At 42.0% G+C, this 16,239-nt stretch overlaps 1 protein-coding gene across 2 annotated transcripts in view; it reads left to right on the forward strand.

Moving 5' to 3' along the window:
• Window positions 1-16,239, forward strand: part of ZFPM2 (zinc finger protein, FOG family member 2) — a 542,561-nt gene that overhangs the window by 324,086 nt on the left and 202,236 nt on the right. For both annotated transcript variants that reach the window (XM_089655914.1, XM_089655913.1), the window contains exon 5: window positions 1,317-1,428. In XM_089655914.1, the coding sequence (XP_089512040.1) occupies window positions 1,317-1,428 (112 nt within the window). The remainder of the gene's footprint in view (window positions 1-1,316; window positions 1,429-16,239) is intronic.

Here is a 16,239-nt window from a genome sequence, read left to right on the forward strand (position 1 = left end):
CTGGGGGAGGGACAAGACCTATAAGTGTTACTGCCTCAAAGAAAAATCGAATCTCCTGCCCTGCCAGACAGGGATGTGCTAGAAGATGGAAAAACTGTGCAAATACAATATTGCTTTCTCATATACCGTATGTATTTCATCTTTAGGTCTAGCTGTTGGCCTACAGTTCAGCTTTGAAATCTGCTTCCATATTATGTTAAATGGCAATTCCAGTTCAGTTCAGCTCCCTGACCTAATGTAACCTACCACCCCATCTCCTTCCCCCTTCCCAGAAGCTTACTAACTACCCCGTAAGAGGTGCCCTGGAATCTCCTCCTGTATTGGCCTCCCCTCTGTAGTAACACCAATTAGACTTGCATGCCTCCCAAATGGCCCCCATTTGGGAAGGACTATCCCTCTTTCAGGACAAAGGCCCTCTATCTTAGTTTTTTTTAGCCTGATGTGTAGAACTATATTAAAAATGTACTATTTAACAAAAGTATTATACTGCAATCATCTTTTTTACCCAACTCCTAATTATTGCATTTGTCATCATGAAAAGCTGGTATAACGAAAAACTAGTGGTGAAGTCCAATTTATTTTTGTATATTAATTCTTCATGGTCCAGAAAATTGAGTGTGTAGCCTTTGCTTATGTACTTTGTGCAACATTGGGGTGGGATTTAGTAAAACTGGAGCACACAAAATCAAGTTCAGCTCTGCATAGAAACCAATTAGTTTCCAGGTTTTATTTTCAAAACTTAATTGAACAAGCTGAAGTTAGAAGCTGATTGGCTACCATGCACAGCTGCACCAGATTCTAAGTGCTCCAGTTTTAGTAAATCTCCCCTATTGTGTCCCTCTTTCTTCATCTCAGAAAGTTGTTAGGTATGAACTTGAATGGGACTGTACTCCAGCACGAGTAGGATAGAACAGGATGAGAGACTCTACAGTGAGAGCAACAGACTGGAGATCTTTCTGCTGGAGTCCATGAAAATATAGCTTTTGTCTGATAGGTGTAGGACTTGGACTAGTTTTCTAAAGCTCTATGGGACTTAATAGATCAACATGTTCTTACTAAGAACTGTAGTTGTAAACTGAAAGCCACCAGTTAGATTCAAACTTCCAGAGTTCTGACCTGTAGGCTCCTCCAGAAACCATGAAAGTGATTACTCGTCCTCAACTCTGTCCTTCAATTGCCATTTTAAAATAACACAGCAGATCTTCTGAGTATTACGGTGTCCCTCTACAGATGGAAGCGAAACACCTGATAATGTGAAATGCCTCTAAATGAAAAACAGTCCTTCATCCCTCTTCTTTTTATGTGGTTTCCTGCAGAAAACAAAGACCCCTGTGCCACTGATGCTGACAGATGGTCCTAAGTGGCTGCTGGATGTGACTTGGCAAGGAGTCGAGGATAGCAAGAACAACTGCATTGTGTACAGCAAAGGTAAACATTGCCTATTGTTCTTTTCATATTGATGCAAACGTACACTTGGACGGCTTGTTTTCAAAGGATTATATGCTTAAAGCCCAATGGAACTGTCAGTTTAAATCAGGAAAATACATTCCAGATGCATGAAAACAAACAAAATTGCTATGTAAAAGGCCCCTTTTACACAAACGTTCCAATAGGGTCCACCCCATTCTCCATTCTCTATGGAGTGGCAGGTGTAAACGGACACCCACCTATATTCAATCCGATCATCTAAAAACAAATGTATGGGGATGCGTTACCCTCTGTCTGGTTGGGAGGGCAGTCGGATGTAGATGGACAGGAGGTCGTTTACTCGTTTACATCTGACTGACCATAGAGGAGTGGGCCTGTCATCTGTTTCTTTAGAAACTAGCCACAGCAGAGTAGAAAACATCTCCCTTGCCAGGATTCTGTAAAAAGCACCCATGCTGTCTTAATGGTAGCAGTGGTTTCTCTGCTAAGATTCAACACAGTTGAATGGGGAGATTGGAGAATTACTGCTCTTACTCACAGAAAGCATGTCAGGCTTCTGCTAAGAAACCACTGCTCACAAAGCAGGAGCTATTCTCTACAGCATGCTGGCAGGGGACAGGCTTTTCTACTGTGGCTGCTTACTAAAGAACATAAGCTATACGGCCTGGTTTACTCGTGTGGTTGGAGGTTGGTCGAAAATGTTAAGCCAGGTTTTTTACATCCCCTAAACTGCCCATTCTAAGCTCCAAAGGCAGCCATATTGGAGGTATACACATGCTATGGGCTCAACATCTTGCGTTGTGGCATGGCAAAAATTATGTCCATCTCATTCTGGGGGCAGTGCTCCTGCTTAACACAACCTAATCAAGTGTGAATAAGACCACCTCACAACTATTACTGTGCTGGCTCTTAGTGGTTAAAATAGGCGGTGACATAATGCCTCCTCGCCATCTGTCAAACATCCTCTAAACAGCTAATCCACCACTATCGATCATCAGGAGGCAACACTACTGTAAATGAGCCCTAAGACTTTGCACACCTTCTGTTTTCATGTACGTGAAATATATTTATTTGATTGAATGTTTAACTGGGTGTTAAACTATACATGTACTAATGGGGAGGCTGCCATTGCAGACCACATTCTGAAAATACTAGTTGCTTTATTTGTATCTGGCTTCAACAATCTTTCAGTCACTGACCAGGAACCAGAATGAAAGTCAAAACAGTATGATAGCCAGGCAGCTAGCACTTTTAGAAGGGGAGGTCGCCAATGACAGTCTACATATTTCCAGCAGTACAACTTTCTTTTAACAGGAATGATTAATACATCTATTTATTACAAATTAATATATAAACCAATTGCAAGAATGGAACACCCCATTTCTAATGCAGTCAACTGTAGGTGAATGCTAATCTTCTCACTGCTATATTATAAAGAAGACTAAAATACATGTATACATTGTGCTTGTGAAATTTAAACATTTTTTACACTGTCCCATACTGGAGAGAGATAGGAAGGGGAGATGTCACCCCCCTGCAAAGCTCTGTGTTGACGGTGGAATTATGTTTTTTTTTCAGTAATTGGTTTCCTCCTTGTCTTGTATTTAAGCTATTTGACACCAAGGACGGTAAAACTAACACAACTTTCTGTATTATTGTGGTTTGTTTAATCTCCGTATCTTAACCCAGAGGCATACATTCAGCAATGTTAAAATATCTTTAGATAACTTTATCTTTGATTACCAATGCAATGCAAAGCAAGAGCTCCAAGTACTTCCCAGTCACCGGTATGAGTTCCTGTACGCTTTGCCTTCTTATATAGAAATAAGGATGGTATCCCCCTGTGTTTTTGGGCAGGGGCATATTTACCACAAGGCAAACAAGGCATTTGCCTAGGGTGGCAGCGGCTTTTTTCAGGGGGGCAGCACCACCCCCCTAAAGAAGGGATGGAAGAAGAGACACACACAGCATGGGGACCAGATGGGATCTGAGAGAGGCTGCAGGCTGCTTGATGGTGTATGCAGAGCCTGACTCTTGCTCCCAGGGATGTCCGGAGCTGTGAAGGTGAGTGTCTCCTCTTTCGCCGGGGGGGGTGGGGTTGCCAGTGTATGGGGGGCGGTGGTAGTGGAAGGCGCTCTTCTTGGGTGGTGGTGGGGGGGCTAGTGTGTTGTTGGTCAATGTCAGGCACTCTTCGTGGGGGAGGGGGGTGTTGGTTTGTGTCAGGGTCTCTACGTGTAGGGGGGAGATGATTTTTGTGTTGCCTTGGGCAGCACGAAACCTAAATACACCACTGTTTGTGGGTACATAAATTACATTAGGTTACATAAATTTTTGTTGTCAGACATGGTGCCTATGAACTGACAGTCAACCAATACAGGAGCCATCTACACTAGCTATGGTACCATTCATTTCTCTCCACTGTATTCATGGCGGTAGGCCTACAGTACTGGTCTGCTTCTGACAATCTTTTCCTATTGTAACCATTAAGAATAAGAACAGAGGGACAGTCCACAAGCTCCGATGTAATAGGATCAAGGGTGACCATGTACACTCAGGTTAAAGCATGTGTGTGGACAGATTGAAAGAACAACCCTGTGTGTCCCAAAAAATAATTCAAAGCATGTTAGGTAGTTGTAAGGTTGTAGGTAGAATCAGATATTTCGGGTGTAGACAGAAAAGAATGCTAGTCACCTGCTTATATCTTTTGGGAATGCTAATGGTCACATCTCCGTAGCATAGTTTCCAGCTTTACTGCTGTTCACATTAAACATTGATGGCCACTTCTCCCTGATACATTCTTTATAATACACACACAAAAAAACTAGCAAAGAGTCAGGTCTGGTATGCAGATTGGGGGACTCAAACACAAGGGCGTTGATTTGCTAAAGGAAAATAAACTGTACACTGTGCAAGAACAGTTGCTCTGGAGCTTAGTAAATGAGAGGAAGCTCCGCTGGCTTTCATCATCCAATCATGTGCAAGCAAAAATGCTGTTTTTTTTAAATGTTCCTTGCACAAGATTGGCCATTCTTTTCAAACTCAAGCTTTACCGCATTTACTAAGCTTTGGAGCAATTGCACTTGCAGAGTAGCTTTAGTAAATCCACCCCAAGATTTCACCACCATGATAAACCTTTATGTGATTCCACTCTTAGCACATTATAAGAACTGAAAAATATATGGGTGGACTTACCCTTAAAATCCTATGTGTTTGACAATGCGATTGCAATTTTTTATTATTTATTTATTTAGTTCGTTTTGGGGTTTTTTTGTTTGGAAATCTGTTTTAAACTGAACAATTCAAACTGAACAAGTTAGAAGAAAATGCAAAGTCAGAGCCTTCAGTGAAAGAGTGATGAGTAGATTCAGAGATCTGGACATGTTGACTTTTCTTGTAATAGTTGACCTTTGCTCCAATCCTTCCCACTTCTTAAATCCTCTTACTAGTGATTGGGGCTGCCCAAAAAATTAAAGGACAAATACGAAGGCTCATGAGGTGGGAGGGTAGTATTCTATCAGTTGAGTAACTCTCAAAATCTAATGTACATGGATTCAAATCAGATTGCATATATTTATTTGGATAGGATCACAATATGTTATTGTTTCAAAATAATATTGATATGTAGGCATATAATACAGTATATCAATCACTTTTTTTAAGTGAATACTGTACTGTCACAACCTCTAAAATGATTGTATTACTTGATTTAACACAAAAAAAGATTTTAAAGTGACCCTTTTACTATACAAAACTGTAAAAATACAGAAAAGAGTGCCAGACCAAAACCAGATAAAATGGTCCAAGATCATTTTCATTGTTGATAAAAAAGGCCATATTAAAACAGCCAATGCTGCTCAGCAACTGCTGTCAAGTTGTCCCCCCCCCATATGGAGAATTTAATACTGGTTCTAACATAGATCACTGCTTTCTCTGAGTCCATCCAAGCTTTATCTTGTGTTGAGCCCTGATGAAGGGTGAGTAGTGTTGCCCCCAAACATGTTGGTAGTTGTTATTTGACTTTATTACCAACAATTAAAATGATCTTGGACTCTTTCTATCTGGTTTTTGTCTGGTGCTGTTTTGTGTATTTCTATGGTTTGAGCTACTGTTGGGATCCCATCAAGAAAATCCTTGCTGTGTGGGAGCTGCCTTGCCAGAGCTATTGAGCTTGTTTGAAGTTTTCCTCCATGCTAAAGTCTAAAATTTCCCAGCACTTCATTGAATATAATGTTCTGGGGACTTTGCAAAACCATTCAACCCTATACCTGTAAAAGAAGACAAGACTTCCTGGAGTGTCAGTCTCCTGGGCTCCTCACAGCTTTTACTGGTTCCTTCCACTGACCTCAACATTACTATGGTATCCTGTAATGTGTGGAGGTCCAAGAGGGGATCCAGTGAGAGCTGTGGAGGACCAATGAGACTGATACCTTCAGAAGTGTCAGTTTCAGTGTAGACCTTAGCAGATTCCTCCACATTGGAGAGGAGTTTGGCAGCATGGACAGCACAAGTAGTATATCCAGTCTTCTTTTTTAAGTTCTAATGGAAGACCCCTTTTAGTGGAGGTGTTTTATTTCCTTGGGGGAGAAGACTACAGCATGAAGGCAGAGTTGGGAACTTGTTTGCAGAGAGCTCACCACCAAAGTCCACAAGGCATACAAAAAGCTTCTGGGTCACTCAGTACCTGTAAATACCATTTTCTTGGTGTCTGGACCCTTTAAATCCATATTTATACACATTGTGATTACTCCAATACATGAAATGCTGTTAAAGTGCTTAGTTAATCTTCCCTCATTTCAGGCTCACATCTGTGTGTGATGTTTGTGTTTTTTATTTATTTCGGAAACAGCCTGTGGTTGCACCTGTAGAGATTAGCCTGATCCCCGCTACCTTGTAAACATATTGATATACTGAGATCTGTCATGTAGAACCATTCATTTTGCTCTGAAGTAAACATAGTACTACCCATAGTTTCATAACTTTGCCACTGTTCTGGTAGCATGGATGGAATAAGAGGCCATACAGACCTATACTTTTTTACCTGTTACTGGTAAACTGGGAGCTATTGTTTTTTATTATATCATGCTTCTCTTTACCTGAATAATAACCTAAAGTGTTACTAAACCCACAACAGTAAAATCAGTCTGTATATGCAGTAAAGCATGCTTGTTATACTCACTGTGGAACCTAAGGGGTTAAACCTATGCATTGTGTAAAAAGGCTGTTTGACCCTGTCTTCACTGATCCTCCCCTTCTTTTACTGTCCCCAATCCATCTGCTGAGAGTACAGAGCTCTAGGAGCCACTCTGCACATGCTCAATTTGGTGTGTATTACTAATGATTTTTTTTTTCTGGGAGCGTGTATGTGATCAGCATAGGGCCAATCAGCACTGTCCAGACAGAGGGTCAGGGGTCATGAAGCTTCATAGGACAGTCAGAGGAGAATGAAAACTCCTAAAATATTTAACCAGTGCTCTGCTGGACACTGATAGAAGTCACAAGACTGCTTTAACTGCTGATGAGAAAAGGTATTTAGCAGTTTATATTTATTAAAAGAATTGCATTTCCATGTGCTGTGTACTGGAGACCAGATGTAGTGAATGCAGGGTCCTGGGTTTAGTAACACTTTAAAGTTTAACCCATTGACGCAGACATCACACAAATATGCGGCCTCACAGAACTGGGCTTTTTTTCCATGGGGCCGCATATTTGCATACACGTTTTTGTGCTGGGAGTGTACCGCACAGCGTGCTCCCAGCACAAAGACCGGGGTGTCAGTGAGAGTCCCAGGTCCTGTTCTAATGATTGGGACCTGGGACTCCCGATTCTGGGTCACATTATTGCTGTGATAGCCTCTGATTGGCTATCACAGTGATCAGTCACTGTGAAGCCCGCCCCCCTTGTTTTTTTTCTCTCTGAATGGAGGCGAGAGATACATTGTATCTCTCTCTCTCCTAGCATAGAGAAAAAAACAACTGTTTGTAAAAAAAAAGATAGATAAATAATAAAAAATAAAATAAAATAATGTATAAATACCTATATCAAGGTTTGATCTAGTTCAGTGCCAGGGTTAGTGTTTGGGTCAAAGTCAGGTTGAAAGGTCAGCATTTTTGCTTTTTTTTTAATTGGTATCAGTGTCAGTTAGTGTCGGTATCAGTGTGTTTTAGGTAAGAAAAACAAAAAACAAAATGCGCACTATTGTTTTTGGGCTGTAGTACAGGTACAAACAACAAATAACATACACATATATGGTGTTGCTACGATCGTCAAGAGCTGGAAAATGTATTTTGAGTTGTTCTTTGGTGGTAGGTTATGGTAGTAACAAGAAACACACAGCTAAATTAAAAAAACATGATTTCTTTTACTATTCTGGATCAATTTTCCTTTGATAATAAAAAAAAATCAGGATATATCCATTACCATTTACCACCAAATGAAAGCCCAGTTGGTCCTGAAAAAAAAACAAGGTATAATTCACCTGGATGTAAAAAGTAGTTGTGATGATATGTACAGTTTTACTAACACATGTCAAAGTTCTAAAATTTTACTTTGGCTTTAAGATTTGTTTTACCTTTAGACGTGAAGGGGTTAATCTGCTTATATTTTGCCTTCTCTGGTTCCCCCTGTCACATCTTGTCAACATGCTAATGACTTTTTAAAAGTAAAATCTTTTCATTTTTATGACATACTTTATATTAGACCCAGTGACATCATCACTAGGTGTCTGTGCTTCTCTATGTGATGCTGAGCCTTTATGATTGAAAGAACTGAAACCCAATGGATGAAAGGGGTGGGCCAGGGACAGGCATGCTGGGAAAGAAAGGGCTAGATGATTCTAGATGTCTTCTAGCCAGTAGATGAACCAGGTTTTATCTGACTTGCTCTGGCATCTAATGCATGCTATTGAGAAGATCACAGTGTGCAGTGAAATTAAAGTTAGCAATTGCAGCTTAGGAGAGAAGCCTGTACAACTGTGCGAAACTGAAGGGAAGGCTGAAGGCTTGAGATCAGTGGGTGGGTGACATTGTGTGGCCTGTTTGGCGCCTTTTACAAATTGTAGGAATGGGGGGGCCAGGACTCTCCTCCCTTGGACTGGCAGCATTGTACAGAGTACAGACCACTGCTGACATGGAGAGATCAGAGCTGGTAATGTGCTCATAGAGGGTCTCTTCTCCTGGACTCTGGGGATCTACTCTGTTCCTTCTGCTGAGGTTGGTGTCTGAATGTGGGGATGCTCTTAATGGGAGGATTAGGAGTCTAGTGCAAATCTGGTGCTCTGTCTTCCCAGAGAAAGAAGAACTCTGCTGGGTGACCAATACTGATCTTCCCAGGACAGACACATCCAGTGCTGCGGACTGTGGGGCTCTGGAGTAAATCTTACCGTCAGAGAGATGGAGTGGAGAAGTCACTATTTCTGGTGCTCCTACCGTGTTTCCCCCGAAAATAAGACACTGTTTTATATTTTTTTTGGCTCAAAAAACACACTAGGTCTTATTTTCGGGGTAGGTCTTATACTTTAGCAATTCCCAAAAATAGTACTAGGTCTTATTTTCGCGGTAGGTCTTATTTTAGGGGAAACAGGGTAGCAATCACAGCTCTATGATGAAATCAGTGAGGTTCCATTAGCTGTGCTCTGTGTACTCTGTGTATAAATCTCAGGAGGTCACTGATGTAAGGGGGGACTCAGTCAGAGTGAATACACTAAGGTAAGGGGGGACACTGATATAAAGGTTCCCTCTTCAGAAGGTGGTCTGTTGTCACCAGACTCCCCACCACATCAGAGTTCCCAGCGTTCCCCCTTAAATCAGTGTCCTCAGAGTTTCCCTTTATATCAGAGTTTGCAGGATCCCCCCTTACAGTGCAAGGGGGAACTCTGCAGATCCTAATGTAAAGGGTAACTCTGAAGTAAAGGGAAATGCTGCAGAGTGCAGACCCTGATATAAGTAGGAACTCTGATGTAAAGGGGAACGCTGCGGACCATGATGAAAAGTGTGTGGGGGGGTCTGGTCACCAGAGACCCCCTTACATCATTGTTTACCTTTACACCAGAGTCCACAGAATTCCTCCTTATATCAGACTCCACAGATTTCTCCTTTACATCACAGTCCACAGTGTTCCCTTTTACATCAGGGTCTACAGAGTTCTCCCTTACACTGTAAAGGGGAACCCTGCAGACTCTGATGTAAGGGGAAAACTCTTTGCTGGGTTATATTAGCATGACCTTCATGTAGAAGGAGAAATATGTTTTTTGCTTTTTGTTATACCTTAAACGCATTGCTAATTGCACTAACTACATGTCTGTAGCTTAAAGATTGTCAGTAAATTGCACTTTGGGCCCTTCTAACTCTCTTGTATTGAACTGTATCGTTGCTGTAATATCTCCCGTTATATTGTTGGCGCTATATAAATCCTGTATAATAATAATAACTTCAGGAGGTTGGCATTCCTGATCTGCGGTGGCTTGACATTAAGACTGGTGAGATTGGTAGGGAGGCAGGTTGAGTAGGTGAAACTCAGAACTTCTGCTGGAATCTAATCTACAAATCTCTATATTATTTTTTTTTATTCAATAATGGAAGAGCAAGTAAATTGAATAGTGAATGCCACATCAATAGTTATTTTATTGTAATTGCCATTACAATTGCATTGCAATAATAATTAAAAACTGTACTTTTTAACTTTGCAAATTATTTCATTCAGCACAGTCATTTGGTGGTTAGTACTGGTCAGGAAACTGTCTGCATGGAGTTTGTATGTTCTCCCTCTTTTTTGTATGGCTTTCCTCCTGCATTCCAAAGACATGCTTGTAGGTTAAATAGCTCCTGTCTAAATGTGGCCCTAGTCTAGTATTCTACTGAGCATGCCCCATTACAGTGGTGTAACGTGGGTTGCCAGCAACTGAAGCAAGGTCAGCATAAATACGTTTACCACCCCATTTGGCATATTGGAGCCGAGGAGGAGCATAGCTTCCCTTGGTCATGATGTGTACTGTTGTTGCAGGCTGTCGGGGGTGAGAAATCCTAGCTGCTGCAGAGGGTGAGATCGCAGCATTAGGGACCTAGGGCACCTTGCAGGAGATGTGAAGAAGGTACCCAGTGCTAGCGCACCTCTCTCTGACTCTTTTTATACCCCTAAGAATTTTGTGCCAGGGGCAACCGCCCCTGAGGCCCTACCCACGTTATGCCACTGCACACCCACAATGACTGCTTCAGCATCTGCCCCAGATAAAGTGTTTTAAGTTCCCATGGGGAAAAGTGCTATAATTAATAATAATTCTGTTACCCACACTTAGCAGCTGGGAGAAAGCATGTTTTGGCAACTGTAAACCCCCCATAGGGCCATAGAGACTCCTTCTCAGACAGAGTAATCAAAACAAACATATGCAAATATGATACAGATAAAAATTCTAATTCTTGCATAAGCCCAGTGATGACAGGTGCTCTTTAAGGAACACAGGCACCCCCCAGTAGGAACATGCAATGCTTAGCACTCCAGTCCTTTATGTTAATACCGGCTATTGTCAACCAAGACAACTCCTAGTTGTGCCTTGAAGTAACTTTGATTACCTCTTTGTAGATTTCACAGAATATATTACGATTTTACACATTTTCTTGGCGGTTTTACAGCTGTAGACGCACACTAAGATGAAATATGTTTTTGCCAAGGCAACCTACTGACTGCTATAAAAAGGGGAAAAAAATTATAAAGCCCGAGAATTTAAGCAAACAGGCGTTCATATCAAATTATTTACATCCGAAACATTAATCGGAACATCAAAGAGTTTCAGAAAAACTTCCTCGAAACAATTACAAGTTGTTCTTTTAATCATTACATTTTACACACTCAGAAGTGGGTTTCTTTTTAACCTTCAGAAGCCTTTGAAAGTGCCAAATGAAATATTAAATATATAAATACACAGCATCAATTTGCATTTAAATAACGTGTGTCAGGTTCTGTAAAACATAACATTTGTTGTGTAGGAATGCGCACAATGGAGGGAGCGCTCTCGGCTCCGAGCTATCGCCGTTTATCTCAGATACCACAATTCCACGTATCTCCGTTGACGCTCCCTGCTCTTAGATGACCCAAGTTACAATAAGCAGATTTATTATGCATAGAATTGAAGTTAACTGTTTGTTCACAAACAAAAACAGCGTTGTGTGATAAAAGATAGAGGGGTCTGCGCACAGCGCTATTGCTTCACAGTACTGGAAAATGGAATTACCAGTAAATGAATAGCTGTGTTTCTTATGTGTCAGCTCCATACGTATGCTCAAGGTCTAAAAATACGTATGTAATTATTGGAAGGCTTTCTCTGTACTTTAAAGGGGAACTATGCTCACCTCTCCACCAATGATGATCGAAATATTCTCAACATACGCTTTCCTGGAATTAGCTGTTAGGTGTCAGCGAATGCTGCAGCGACCAACAACTGGAAACCATAGACATTCAAAGCTGAATTTATGTCACCAGCACATCAAGGATTCTCCAAACAGATCCAACGCTTTATTCAATGGTCACATCATATTAACAAAGGCCTTTGTTAATATGATGTGACCACTGAACAAAGGTTTGGATTCATTTGGAGAATCCTTGGTGTGCTGGTGACATATCTTTTCCAGTAATGTGACATCCGTAGCCTTCTCGCCAATGCCGACTTCTTCTCCTGGTCTTCCTCAGGGTTCAGGATCTTTGGCCATCTTCATTGGCCTTGCCAGAATAATGTAACCCCTGTGTATGCTCAGGAGTTCATACAAGGCAGCCATTAGAAAACATAGGGTCCAGTACATCCTATTTGGCGGGGCCCCCATCCCTCAATTCACCCATAGGTGAAGATATATGAATACACTGGGACAGAAAGCACTGGCCGGAACTTTAATTATATTGTCAGAAGCAGGATTACTCAATTTGCACCAAGTGATGGGTAACAAGTTCCTTCCCTTCCTCCAGGCCTTGCTACTGAAATGGTGAGGCCTGGGGAACCGTTTACAAAGCATGGAGCAACACTTGGAGTGGATTTGAGCAAATCCAGTGGTGATCTGTAGGGCTCTGCTGCTGCTCACCCAGTCCTGTACCACTTATTCTTCTCTGATGTCATCAAGAGCTGGTTGTCTACCTAATTCTTGCAGCTGTCCCCCTGATGATGCGTATGTGCAGCAGCACATCCTGCACCCTAGGTGATTAAAACATGGACCAATCAGCTGTTTTTAACACCCACTGGCCAGCCAAGTAAAAGAAGCCCTAATTATGCCCATGTGCAGCAGCGCATCATCCAAAAGCCAGGTTCAAGAACCAAGAAGAGACAGCTGGCCCCATGATGACATGTGGTGGTACATGCTCAGTACAGTACCCCAAAACTTGCGCCCTATGCAATGTGTAGGTGGGCAGTTAAAATATGGACCAATCACCTGTTTTTACCACCCACTGGCCACTCAAGTAAAAGAAGCCCTGATAATGCTCATGTGCAGCAGCGCATCATCCAAAGGCTAGGTGCAAAAACCAGGAAGAGACAGCTGGCCCTATGATGACATGTGGAGGTACATGCTCTGTACAGTACCCCAAAACCTGCACCCTATGCAATGTGTAGGTGGGCAGTTAAAATGTGGATCAATCACCTGTTTTTACTACCCACTGGCCACCCAAGTAAAAGAAGCCCTGATGATGCTCATGTGCAGCAGCACGTCATCCAAGGGCCAGGTGCAAGAACCAAGAAGCTGGCACTGTGATGACATGTGGAGGTACATGCTCTGTACAGTACCCTAAAACTTTCACCCTAAGCAATGTGTAGGTGGGCAGTTAACACATGAATCGATCACCTGTTTTTACCACCCACTGGCCATCCAGTGTTTGGGTGAGAGGGGAGTTAACTGTCCGGGGTAACCTAAGGATCATGTTAATATAATGGTGTACTGGTGTAGGCGGACACTTTATTTATTTGACAATTAAAGCACCTTGCTAAGAACCACTAGGTGTTGTGTTCATTGCACTGTAAACTAGATCATTACATTTATCTAATCCCATAAAAGCACATTCCTGTTTCATCTGCACATCAGTATTCAAAGTGAAGAGAAATCTGCTGTATAAAGATTCTCAACCCCCCTAGTAAATCCTCCTTAGGGAGGAGCTGAAAGTTTGAGCTGTTTGGGAGTTGGCAGGATCAGAATGTCATGTAAACTTCACCTCCGCAACATCGCCAAGATACGACCGTTCCTAACCCCGGAAACCACTAAGCAACTTATTCACTCCCTGGTTATCTCACGCCTCGACTATTGTAACTCCCTCCTCATTGGTCTACCTCATCGCAGGCTATCCCCTCTTCAGTCCATCATGAATGCTGCTGCCAGACTCATCCACCTTTCTAACTATTCCATATCTGCCATCTCTCTCTGCCAATCCCTCCACTGGCTTCCCATTGCCCAACGAATAAAATTCAAAACACTAACACTGACATATAAAGCCATTTATAACTCTGCCCCAAATTACATCACCAATCTTGTCTCCAAATAATAACCAAACTGTACTCTCCGCTCCTCGCAAGACCTCCTACTCTCTAGCTCCCTTGTCTCCTCCTCCCATGCTCGTCTCCAGGACTTCCCCATTGCTTCCACCATCCTCTGGAACTCCCTACCCCAATCTATCAGACTATCGCCTACTCTGCTGACTTTTAGGCGATCACTGAAAATCTATCTCTTCAGGGAAGCCTATCCTGCCCTCAGCTAATACTGGAATCCTCTACTCTTCCAACCACTCCATCCCCCACAGTTATTACCTATTGTACCACTAACCCCTCCCTCCTAGATTGTAAGCTCCAAGGAGCAGGGCCCTCAAATCCCTCTTGTTTTGAACTGTATTGTTGCTGTATTGTCTCCCACTATAATGTAAAGTGCTGAGCAAACTGTTGGCGCTATATAAATCCTGTATAATAATAATAATATAATAATGTATAATAGCAGTCATAACAACCAGTGACATCATTGACCCTATTCACTTACATGTCTGGGAAACCTGTAAGTGAAAGTGAAACTGCAACTTTGATAAATCCAGCCCTCTCCCTGCCAGACAGGGCCGTGCTATATGGAAGAGCTGTGTAATTCTCAGGACTGGATGGGCAGAAATGCAAATCCTTTGACATGTAAAACTGCTGTTATATATGTATTTTGTCTGTGTATTTAGATTTGTACCTGGAGCTCAGCTTTATTGAATAGTAGTGCTGAAACTAATACTCAGAAAAGCTTAAATACTTGGTAGCGGAATGTACAAAAAAGAAAAGAAAAAAGGCAAGCTGACCATTTCAGCCTTTTCTAAAGACCCCATTCTAATCAGCGAGTAGCAGCAGATCCATTTGGTAGACGCGGCCAGATACAGAATGAGTTAAACTTGGCAGAATTTCTCTGCCGTGACCCCACACCTCTGATCACAGGGCAGAAAGCTGTGTGTATTTGTGCTGCTAAAACATATTTTAAATGCCAAGTCAGGAGAAAGACATCTGAGGAGGATGCGCTTGTCATATCTTATTGCACAATATAAACATTATATAGAAACCTGCCCAGGCCTTTTAATTCCATGGGAAGGCATTGATAGGATACAAGGTTAGAAGCAGCATGGCATCTCAACTATTTTTCTTTTAATAAAAAAATACTAATGAAAGAAAGATTCCGATTGGTTGTTGTGGGATACACAGACAGTTCCTTGACTGCACACAGAGTAATATGGAGAGTAATAAGAGATATGGTGCAGGCCATACACACATTGATAAGATTTTTTTGATGAACTGATCGTTTTCGTATTTCAATCCTAACAAATAAATCGAGAAAAATGTTTGGACAGATTGTAAAATCCTTATCGCTGTGGCCATCAATCATTCACAAGAGCATGATTTTAACCACTTGCCTACCGGGCACTTATACCCCCTTCCTGCCCAGGCCAATTTTCAGCTTTCAGCGCTGTTGCACTTTGAATGACAATTGCGCTGTCATGCAACACTGTACCCATATTAAATTTTTATCATTTTTTTGAGACAGATAGAGCTTTATTTTGGTGGTATTTAATCACCTCTGGGTTTTTAATTTTTTGCTAAACAAACCAAACACAACTGAAAATTTTGAAAAAAAAAACATTTTTTCTTAGTTTTTGTTATAAAATGTTGTAAATAAGTGATTTTTCTCCTTCACTGATATGCACTAATGAGGCTGCAGTGATGGGCACTGATAGGCTGCACTGATGGGCACTGACAAGGAGGCACTAGTAGGTGGCACTGATGGGCTATGACAGGCATCACTGATGGGCACTGAAAGGCAGCACTCATATATGGCACTGATAGGCGGCACTTATAGGTAGCACTGATAGACAGCACTGACTGGCACTGATAGGCGGCACTGACTGACAATTTAAGGTTGCATTGACTGACACTGTTAGGTGGCACTGACTGGCACTGTTAGGCGGCACTGACTGGCACTATTGGGCGGCACTGACTGGCAATGATAGGCGACACTGACAGGCACTGATAGGCGACACTGACTGGCACTGATATGCGGCACTGACTGGCACTGATAGGTGGCACTGACTGGCACTGATAGGCGGCATTGACTGGCACTGATAGGTGGCACTGATTGACAGCACTGATAGGTGGTACCCTGACCTCTCTCTGGACAGTGCTGATCACATGCCCTCTCTCAAGAAATAAAAAAACAGCAATACACACCAAATTGAGCATGTGCAGAGTGGCTCCACACAATATATCTTACCAGGAGATAAGAGGGAGACACTGGAACAAGTTGAGGATCAGGATCAAACAGCATTTTTACACAATGCAGA

This window comes from Staurois parvus, unplaced genomic scaffold, assembly GCF_062004578.1.
Source record: "Staurois parvus isolate SC_StPar_1 unplaced genomic scaffold, SC_StPar_1.0 ptg000876l, whole genome shotgun sequence".
In the NCBI taxonomy this organism is placed as follows: domain Eukaryota; kingdom Metazoa; phylum Chordata; class Amphibia; order Anura; family Ranidae; genus Staurois; species Staurois parvus.